General features: G+C 35.1%; 2 protein-coding genes across 2 annotated transcripts; one reads left to right on the top strand and one right to left on the bottom strand.

The window, feature by feature from the left end:
* Window positions 1–629: 629 nt before the first annotated feature.
* On the top strand, window positions 630–6,533 carry LOC132170797 (zinc finger CCCH domain-containing protein 6-like). Its single transcript, XM_059581906.1, has 4 exons — window positions 630–1,072; window positions 4,639–4,839; window positions 4,991–5,115; window positions 5,299–6,533. The coding sequence occupies exons 1-4, from the start codon at window positions 1,013–1,015 to the stop codon at window positions 6,314–6,316; spliced, it is 1,404 nt and encodes a 467-aa protein (XP_059437889.1). The 5' UTR covers window positions 630–1,012; the 3' UTR covers window positions 6,317–6,533.
* Window positions 6,534–8,037: 1,504 nt separating this feature from the next.
* On the bottom strand, window positions 8,038–11,005 carry LOC132170645 (peptidyl-prolyl cis-trans isomerase Pin1). Its single transcript, XM_059581699.1, has 2 exons — window positions 10,626–11,005; window positions 8,038–8,421 (listed from the first exon to the last, which is right to left on the bottom strand). Exons 1-2 carry the CDS (start codon window positions 10,864–10,866, stop codon window positions 8,297–8,299), a joined length of 366 nt encoding a protein of 121 aa, XP_059437682.1. The 5' UTR covers window positions 10,867–11,005; the 3' UTR covers window positions 8,038–8,296.
* Window positions 11,006–11,411: the final 406 nt, after the last annotated feature.

Below are 11,411 nucleotides of genomic sequence, written 5' to 3'. Positions count from 1 at the left end.
GATGGTTAATTTTGATTCGGTATTCGTTGATAGGCGATTGGTAACCGGTGGGCGGTTAATTTGCCCACCCCTAAAAACGATTATGTTATTTATTTTTTATTTTTTTTTTCAACAAGAATACCAATAAGATGGGAGAGAGAGGTGGCCGGCCACCCCTTGTGAGGAGAGCCTAGCACTAACCCCTCTTTTATTTATTTATTTTATATATATATATATTTATAATAACTCAAAACTTCTCATTAACATAAAAATCAAAACCGAGCAAATTGCTAGAGTCTTGCGATATTAGCGATACAAGATAGATTTGTAATTTGGACGTGTCACATATCATTAATTTAGGCCATTTAGCGCTGATGACGGAATCGGGTCAAAAGCGGATCCGTGATGGGTCAGATGTCGGTTTTTCTGTAATATTGGAATGCCGACTAGGGGCATATCAAACCGCATGGGAGTCGGATTCCCACTACGACACCTCAATTTAAAAAGTCATGAAACTCTAGAAGCAGCGAAACGCCAGCGTAAGCAAACCCATTCACAGCGCGTACGTACGCCAGCGAAGCAAATCACAATAATCCCAAACGCTATATATATTGACAGCACTGGTTTTAACCTCAGATCCACAAAAACGCGCCGTCAGAAGGCTCCCGAGAGTAATCGAAGGCCAGCATAAAAATCGTTTAGTATTGACCAAACGAGGTGTCTAGGGTTCCAAATACGCCTTCTAGAGGCGCGTTTTTAGTGTCATTGTGTTCACTCTTCTTCTTCTTCTTCTTCGTAAAGGTCTAAGAACCGGATTTAAGATCTAGGGTTTTCAGATTGCATCACTCTTCTTCTTCTTCTTCTTCTTCTTCGTAAAGGTCTAAGAACCGGATTTAAGATCTAGGGTTTTCAGATTGGATTTGATCGTTAACTGTAGATTAGGGTTTCGAATCTCGGTTATAAATCTGGTTATTGTTGGGTCAATTACTGGGATTTAGTGATAATCGAAGCGGAAAAAATCTGAGATATTAATATGAAGCTGTCGAGGAAATGGAAGAGGGTTTCTTGGGCTCCTGGAGTTGTGCTTTGTCAGGTATAACCGCAATATCTCTGATCGAAGTTTTGATATATATTTTTTAATTTTCGTAAATAAATTCAATCAAAGTTTTATACCAAGAATCTAATCCGATTCAACTATATGTTTATATGTTGATTTGATTGGATGCCAGGGGATTTACAACTGAGAAAACAGTCACTGATCAGATTATTGCAATCCGATTTTTGTTTTCCTTATAATATATAGATATTTTTTTGCAGGTTTTCCTTATAATATTTGATTGGTGTATAATCAGTATAATTTTTCGTCTATACTATTTTTTTTGTAGGCTTTTCAACGATAATCTGTTAATCTAGATTCTGGACAATTACTTCTAAAAGAACTGATTAGAATGATAGCAAATCAAAATTTTCAAAATAAAGGACAGTTTAATTGGTATGATTAATACCAGATTCGAGTGCAGAATTATTAAGAATTAGACTCGAGTTTAAGATCTTGTAAAATTTAGAGAAAATTTTTTCCTGACACAGCTTGGTAATAGTCAGAGATTGCATTGGTAAACAAGATTCAGGTTGTGCCATCAAAATATTTAGTTTCCGAATCTTATTGTTTATTAAGTAATCGTAATTGGATCAGGATCTCTAAATTTATTAGGATTACTTAAATTTTTAATCATTATTTTTTTTTTTATATATAAACCATGAAATGGAGCATTTCACCACCGGTCTGATTGGGGGGGGGTTGTGTTGTGTCTGCATTTGTGCCTAACTATTTTATTTCCTAACAATTAATGTTAAACATTTTTATCTTCTAACTATTTTATATTATAATTATTTTTATAACGTTAATGCGACAATTTCAACTAACTTTTAAATATAATTTAAGTTGGTTGAAACTCTCACATTAATATTGTTTGATAAAAATGTAATTTCAAGCATTACTCTTTTAATACCATTAATTGGCTAAAATTATCCATAGAAAGTTCCCACCTCCCAATTTTATCATCAGCCCCCAGAATGGAAATTGTCTATATTTTTTTTTGAAGGAAATTGTCTATATTCTTATCAAGGGCCTGTTTGCCGTCCCACAAAATATTAATGGCTCTGTTCGTACTTGTCTTTTAATGAAGAAATAGAATTATGAAATTCACAATTCATGAATCGTGACTATCATATGGGAAGCGGAAAAGGATCCTCTCCATTTCAAAATCCTTCTATTTCCTTTATTTAGTGCATTTTGAAGGATATTGCATTTAATGCACTATCATCATTAAAATTTTTGGACAACACTACCCTTCAAAATGCACTAAATGAAGGAAATGGAGGAATTTTGAAATGAAGAGGATCCGTTTCCATAGAAAGCGAGGTGCTCCACTAATACTTTTAAATTTGAGTAAAATTACAGTGATATTATAAATCCATGGGTCAAATAGTCAACATTTCTTAATTTGCAAGAATCGGGAATTAGTTTTTTCAAGAATCAATAATGGGGATCGGGATTTTCAAAGCTCCCACATGATCAAAGAATATTTTTTCTTAAAGGATCAAAGGATTTAACCATGACATTTGTGAATCAGTTATTGGATCAAGGAGAAATAGCTTATCTATTTAAATTGAATGTGTCACTGTTGGTGATATGTTTTTCTCCCTATTAAGCATTTTATGTATACCCCTTAATTATTAACTATAATATGGACTTGCCTCAAAAAAAAAAAAAAAAAAAAACTAACCCCTCTCCCCGAAAAAAAGGAAAACAAGAAAAAGAAAACTATTTTTATTTTTATTTTTTAAGAAAATAAAAAGTAGAGCAATATAATAAAAATGTACAATTATGAGTGTGTGTGTGTGTTTTTTTTATCAAAAAAAAAAAAAAAAAAATTCTATGCAAAATACCATCAACTACAACAGATTGTAAGATTCAACCTAACATATGGATAAGAAAAATAATAATAATAAGAAATGAATTGGTTGAATATTGATAACTTAATATGCTCTTGGCAACTGCTAACACCGTATAACCAATTGGAAAACAGTAATTTTAAGTAGGTTTTAATTTGAATTTGGATTATTGGGCACTTAACCCAGAAAATTCATATTGGGACCAATTGTTTTAAGAATCGTATCAACTTTCTCTTGATGTAGAGGACTTAATGGATAACATTGGTTAGTGAGAGATGGAAACTCCTTCACAATGAATGGTGCATTAAGGGAAATCCATCTCTTAGCTAATTAACTTAAAGACACATGCAATCAGACTTTATGTTTACAATTGTTTTGCCATGAAATTATGTTGGCATCTTCATTTTGTATGCATAACTAATGGACATATGGGTTGTTAAATTGTTTAACTGAAGATGTGGAGAGTTTTCAGCAAATATTGTTACATGTATTTTGAGTTTAGTGCTTTTGACTAATCATTTTCAGTTTCATCATATAATCATGTATAGCAACAACATATTGAAGATTTCCAGTTTATGGAATTATAGGAATTAAAAGGGACTGAAAAGGCCATCTTTGGATCAAAATGATTGAAAGTCCTGTTCTTGAATGTGAAGTTTTTTTTTTTTTTTTTTTACATATTCACACAAGAGGGGAAAGAGGGGGATTTGAACTTGAGACCTCCACTTTATAAGGCGTGATCCCCAGTCGATTGAGCTACCCCCTAAAAACTTGAATGTGAAGTTGTGATAGATAAAAAATCGATTATGGCTTTAGAAATAAAACATCATTAGTAATTTCATCTAATGATAAGAATTCAGATGGTCTTAGTGAATCCATATAGGGAGTGAAAATAAAGAAAAGGACATTAGGTATTTGGTACCCTATGTTCTATCTAATAGGAAGTTTTAAGATATAAAGGGAAGGAGTAGCTCAGGCAGATGATTATGTTGCTAGCTTATTTATAGGTAGACCATTTGTCAACTGATTGGAAGTTATGAGGTGTATTTTCGTTAGCTTGGCTTTTTGACTATGAAGTATGTTACTTTTACTGCCATTTAGGCTCTGGTACTGCTGAAAGTTGATATTGGATAAGAAAATTTTAGGAAACGGCTTACCTTGGTTGTTGATTTTGTCAAGTTATTATTGTAAAGCTCGGTAGATGCTTTACTGATGTTTGCTGTGTTCCTTTTCTTTTCACCTCAGACTATATTTTATCATTTCTCAATGTATGGTAGATGATTTACTCACCATGATTTCCTCATGTCCTTTTAAATCCCTATGACAAGCTATATTGATTTTTCAGATTGAGGTGTCATGAGCTGTCTTGCCATGAAACTCAACATCTTGTCAAGAAAAAGGGTAATAACTGGGATTAAATAGTACCGGGATGATTTGTAGCTTGTGGGACTGGAAATTATGGGGACTCTTTTTGCTGAAGTCATTTGACATTTATTTTTCTTTTATGGTTGTTTGGCATTGTAACATTATCATTTTATCAGCGCTGAATTGCTAAGGAACGAAATATTCTTTATCCCAACCTTGCTGGTTGTGGCATTTTCTTTTGATTTTTTTTGGAGGAGCCACCATCTTGTTTGTTAATATGGTACTCATAATTTGTCGAATGATATTTAGTACTGCTAGCTAATTTCTAGTTTTAAATAGGTAAAGTTGTTTTCATCTGAGGATTGTCCTGCAAAAGTTGGCATGAAATCTGAAGATCATCTTCAAGCAAAGACATCATTGCATTCTAATCGTATGGAATCTAATGATTTACCACCTGGGTTTGAATGCGGTTCCTTTGAGAATAATTTGAAGAAAGAGCTTTCCCACATCCGTCCAATTAAGTGGAAATGCCCTCCCAATGTAAGCTTATGTTATATTTTTGTTTAAAGTATATATCTTGTCTGGTGCCCATGTCATGAGAATACTTTATGTTTCAAATTTCAATTTCCTGCATATAGTTATGGTTTTTAATTGGTTTAAACCATGCTTTTCTTTTACCATATATGAACAGTTTGGTATTGGTCACAACTGGCAAGTCGTAGCTGGTGAAGAAAGCACAGAGGTTGAGGCTCAAAACTTAAGGGAAACGAGAGTGCTGGAAGCTGTTTATCCACGATCTTCGGCCATTCCTCCTAGGTTGATCTTACATCTAATCTCTGCAAGTTTGTTTTTAACTTTCCTTCCCTTCCCTTCCCTTTGGCTCAATTATTTTTTGAAAAAAAAAGAAAAAAAAAAAAGAGTTTCTTTTGAACCTTCCTGTTGTCTTCTATATTGCTGTGTTTGATGCCTTTCTTTTCTATTCTTCTTTTTCCCTTCCAGTCCCTCGGTTTTTTTGGACATAGAACGTGAACATTATGATGATAGCCTCACTCCTCTAGTTCCCCTAACACCTATTGAAGAAGATGAAGCTGCCGACATACCATCTGATTTGACAGTACCTGGGAACAATCCTGTTTGCTCACTACCGGTTGCATTGCCCCAAGGGCTAGTGGCATCTGGTGCTCTAGCGGCATCTACCAGTGAAAAACCAGCGCTTGGAAGTTTACCTAGTATAGGCGCGGACCCTGTCGCCGCCGCATCTACTGCCTTGGCCGCAATCCTGAAAAGCAAAGAGCAGGGAAGCTTGATCGATACCGATTTGCTCATTAATATCCTTAGTGACCCAAAAATGATCCAGAAATTGATTAATGATCATCAATCACTAGTGAGCACAGTGAGTGCACCGGAAACTGCAACTGCACGGGCCAATATGGTAAGTGCACCTTCAGGAACTGCACCCATGTATGCGTCAAAACCTGATATGAAAGGCCATGGTAAGGGGAACTTGTACCAAGCTCTCAATGGGGTACGACCTCCCCAACTGGAGACTGGAATGAAGCAGGTAATTCCATCAGCCACCTTGTCGTTCCCAAAACCCAACCTAGTCCTTTCGACTAAGCCGGCAAATGGAAATATTTATACGGTGCCAAATCAGGCGCGAGCAGCTTATACAGCTCCAATATCTAGTCACACTTTCATGGAAGCTCAAGCTGTTAAGGATACCAACTACTATAAGAACCTGATTAGGCAACATGGAGGAGAAAAGCAGGAAACTCAGGAACCTATGCATGCACAAAATGGTAATCACTTGAAAGACTTGAAAATGGTACAAAACATAAATGCAGGAGAAGTGAAACCCAAGAGTAAAAAACGTTGCTTATACTTTAATGGCCCAAAGGGGTGTCGAAACGGGGTTAGTTGCCCTTTTCAGCACGATGTGTCGTGTCAGTGGAGGACTGGTAGCATTCTAGAGGTCCCGAGTGCGAAGAGAATGAGACTGGGTGGGGAAATAGTGTAGCCGAGGGTTCTTCCACTCAACTTCTTTGGGTTCTTTTGCACGCTTTGTTTTGACTCTATAGTTTGTACATAGAACTTCATGGAGAGAGAGAGAGAGAGAGAGAGAGAGAGAGAGAGAGTGAGTGAGAGAGAGTGAGTTTCACATATAATGAGGAGAGAGAACCCCCCTTCATTTTGTATCTCAAAAAAAAAAAAAGAGAGAACGATAGTTTGACTTTGACAGGTTGAAATTTAATGAGAAAATTAATCAAGTTTTCCTTTTATCATCTTTAGTTCCATTTAATTGGACAATCAAGCTTAAATATAATAATATATTCATAGAAGCAATGCTATACTCAACCCACTTTGTTGATCTAACAGTGCCACATCAGTGAGTAATTTTTAACATTTTTCTATTCATAAATAAGCTAGTGAGCCTCAATTCCATAAATAAGCACTGTTTTTAATTTATTAATATCTATATGAGGTAAACATTAAATACAATTTGCCATATATAAAAGGTAGATTACTTTAATTTATAAAAATGAAAAATGAGAAATTAATCTATTTAATTAACTGAACAGTATAATCAAAGACACTATTCATTAACATGAATTTATGAAGCAATACAAAGTTTTTCGCATTGATATCTACTTTTTATGAAGAAATAGTTTATTAACCAAGTACCCATAAACAAACTTGAGCCTTTAATAAACCAAGTTTCATTATGTAATCTTATTGATGATTTCGACCTAAACTCGTACTTGAAATAAAATAAATAAACCAATAAACTTTTAAGGGAAAGTTTCTAATAAGTCCCTTAGGTTGATTGGACTCAATTCAACCTAATTATAGGGGTGTTCATGCGATTTTTATTAATTGCTTTGTAATTGTTAACTGTTAGCGGTTAGTGGGTTTTTGAAAACTGCTAACCCCTAACCGCTTTTTTAATATATATATATATATATATATATATATATATATAAGTGCAACCTATATGCTTGTTAAATAGTATATATTTTGATGCCAAAAGGGACATAAAAGGCCAAAAAGGGCAAAATAAGCCCAAAACTGAAAATTGGACCAAAAGGTAAGAAAAAAAAAGAAGAAGGTGAAAACAAAACATTTAAAGTGAGCCAAAAAAAGTAGTTAGTAAAAAAAGCGGTTAGCCGGATGCGGTTAACCGCTAACTGGGCGGTTAGTAAAATGTATTAACCGCATAAACGGTTGCGGTTAGCGGTTTTTGACAGGTTGAGGTGATCATGTGAGCAATCGCACGATCACCCCTACCTAACTACAATCCATCCCGGCTAAAACCAAGGTCATTTGTAGTTGCTCACATGAGCCACCAACATAATTGATTACAATCGATTACAATTGAGTCACTCGTGAATGTAAAAGACCTAAAAGTCCCACAAAATTTAACCACACAAAATGAAATGAAAAAGAACTATTTTATGGTCTATATTATATTTTACATATAACATCATTAACCTTTCAGTAATAAGATTCTCTCTATTTCATGTAAAAAAAAACTATTTTGTAGCCTACATTAAATTTTATAGATTTAATGATATATTTGTTACCATATGGTCAATACGTTGCCACATTATTTAAAAATTTTAAATGACGTAATTTTTAAACCATAAAATAGTCTTTTTCCATTTCACTTGAAATGGAGAGAATCCTGCCATACCGAGGAAGAAGTAACAGTTCTCTATGATCAAAACACACGCTCAAAGATGAAGGCAAACGCTTTTGTCATTGACATAAAACCATCACAAACCACAACCAAGAACCCGAAAAAGTAAATGTTAGAAGAAACAACACAATCCCGCCAAGCACATTGGTCGGACCAGTCTTATAAGTACCAAATCATCAATGAGTAATAAGATGGTCATGTTGCTCTCACCAGGAGCAAAACAAATTTGAGAAACAGAAATATGTTCCCTCAGCACACTGATTAATGTTCAAATATGCCCAAATGTTTCTCCATGAGCTATCAACCAGTTCTCATGATGATGTGGACTCCACTGTCAGTATCCACAATGTCACTTAGCTCACTGACCTTGAGGGCATATGTTGCTTCTTCAAAAGGCTTCTGCATCTGGCCCCGGCCAAAGGGACCTGCAGCAATATTTAACATACAGTTTTGTTTAGACCAGTGTACATTGTGACGATATCCAATTCAAATGAATCATGATATAAACACAAGTAATGATATTTAGTAGATTGGTATACGATTGTCATACATCTGGGATGATGTGACAGTGAAAATCAATCCTTAATTTTTTTTTTTTTACAAGAGCTAGTCTAAAGACTGATTTTCAATACCACATCGTCAAATTGTATAACAGCCGAATATAAGTTTGCTAAATATCATTAATCTATAAACATGGGCAACCTCCATTAGTATTATGCAACAATTAAAATTATATCAAAGAGACTTAAAAGCAGAAAGATTCTTCATGGGCATTAAAAATTACTTCAGAGAAGGTATATGTCCCATGTGCAAGGTGCACTTAGGATTTCCTCTCTCTCTCTTTTTCACCATCATGCAATAAGTACAAACATAATAATACGCATTAACACAAATAAATGGAAAAAGAAAAGCAACAAGCAGAGGCCTAAATGGGCGAGAAGGTAGAGATTAAAGGAGATAAGTCACGAAAATCAAATGATATCAGAATTAACAACTAGAGGATCATTCTCACAAGTTTTTGATACATCTTGATAATGCTTAATAAAAGGGATTTCTGAAATGAAGGTTGCCACAGAATTATAGACCATATTTGCATACAATAACATTGTCAAGCTCCTACATTCAAACCAAAAATTTCCAAAATCCTCCGCCAAAAATGAAAAGGAAAGATATAAACTAAAATAGATTATATGACTGAACGATTTATATAAATACAGAGAGCTTATGGGAAAGATTTATAAATTTCACAAAATCCCCTTTAAAAAATGAAAAGAAGGAAAGATGTAAACCAAACAGATTATATGACTGAAAACAAGTTAAACACAGAGAGCTGCTGGGAAATGCTGTTGGTACGAAAGAAAAACCAAGAAATGTTAGCATGATTCCCAAGTTAAATGAAAAGGTTGATGGATGAAATTGAAAGAGAAGTCATATTGAAATCACCAAATGCCATGACACAGGCACCTAAGCATTTGAAAGGAACTGTCGGTACCTTAAAAAAAAAATAGAACACAGAAATATACCACTAAAAAAGCCTATTTCCATTGAACTTTAACCTCTAAAGTCTAAACTACATCAAGCAAAAGATGCAAAATTACAAGTAAATCATTCATTCTTCCATGCAAGCTATAATTTGCACATTTTTTTCAGGGGCCAATTGAGAACATTCCAACACTCGACCTCTACTCCACAATGACTGAAATTACCATCAGGCCAAGATATTAGTAGCGCGATTCACACAACTTAACCACATGAAATTCAACAGCTAAAATGGAAGGTTTTGAAACAACATAGGGGAAGACATGGCTGTCTTATAATATTGTTGATGACATTAGACACAAATCTTCACAAGGAAGAACCCAAATGCACATCCAAATTTCATCCCTACTGGTCTCTATTTTTTATTTTTATTTTTCAAAACAAGTCATCACTCATAATATTTGTCACTCTCAAGAAGGAAGTCCCATTTCTCTGCTTTCCTTTGTTATCCACTCATCTTTCATCAAGGTTCCATGCCCTTGGTTTTGTCCGCATATGATACGTTATAAGGCACATTACCGTAAACTTGCTTCTTTGATTCCTCCTAAGATTTACAAGTTTTTCACTGCTTCTAATGGTTTACTTTCTAAACACTGCAATCAAGTCTTTCGGTAAACTTTAAAGTAAAACTTCAATCACTCTCTCAACCTATGAGAAAATAGTTTTTAAACCCAAGGCTTATCACTGTCCACTTTCACTGTTAAACACTCCATTATTTCCTTTTTCTCACCTACCAACCACAGCCTCAATTATCATCCCTATATCCTTAACACAAAAAATATTAATCTAAACACTACAATCAAGTTTGGTCAAGCTTTCAAGGAAATCTTTAACTCACGGTCTCAACCAATTAGAAAATTGTTTTTTAAACCAAGCCTTATTACTGTTAAACACATCGGCACTCCATCAATTCCTTTTTCTCTCCAACCAAACGCAGCGTTTAATCATCATCCCTATATCCTCAATTCTAACAACGATTAAAACAGAGAATATCGAAGCAAATCAAGTATCGCCAAACCCTAAATAAGCAAACCTTTGTCTTTGATTGGACTTTCTATAGAAGCAAACATAGAGTCAACAAAAAACTGACCGAGATCGCCGCCGCGCTTGGCGGAGCTGCAATCGGAGAAGCGAGAGGCAAGGTCCTCGAACTTGGCCTTGCCGGAGACGATGTCTTCGCGGAGGGCCTTGAGCTGAGCGACAGCGCTGTCCCTAGTGGTGTTCGTGATCACGCGACCATCTGGATCCTTCCACGAGGCCTTTCTCCGAGACCCCTCGTGCTTGATCAGTATGTGCGATGCCCTCACCTGATTGCTCGTCGTAGACGCCATTTTTGTCTTCTTCTTATGCTTCTCCTTGTCCACTTTCCGATCCGCCGACGAGATCGAGCTCTTCTTTCGCTTCCGATCGGACTCTATCTTTGCGAAGCTGAGTGCTTTCGTTCGGGTGTAGTATGCGCAGAAGCCCAAACTTTGTGCTTTGTATAAAGGAAATTAATTGAATATTATTTTATTAAAAATAAAGTCTAAAAAATTAATTAATTGAATATTATTTTATTAAAAATAAAGTCTAAAAAATTAATTAATTGAATATTATTTTTTTGTCACACCAGATTAATTGAATATTATTTTATTAAAAATAAAGTCTAAAAAATTTAAAACAAAAAACATTAATTTATTCTTTGAAAAATAAATGGGGGATGGGATGGGAGGGGTCACCCACCCTTCATCTCCATATAGAGGGTGTCTCAAGTGGGCAATTTATCCTCACAGTTATAATAATATTAATAAATCACCCCCATTTGCTTGGGTTGGCCCATCTCCAATAGTGTGTGCAGCTACTCCGACCACCCCCAATGGTGGACCCCCTTTAGGTG

This window comes from Corylus avellana, chromosome ca2 (genome assembly GCF_901000735.1).
Source record: "Corylus avellana chromosome ca2, CavTom2PMs-1.0".
Classification (NCBI taxonomy): Eukaryota; Viridiplantae; Streptophyta; class Magnoliopsida; order Fagales; family Betulaceae; genus Corylus; species Corylus avellana.
This window is presented reverse-complemented; position numbering and strand designations above follow the sequence as displayed.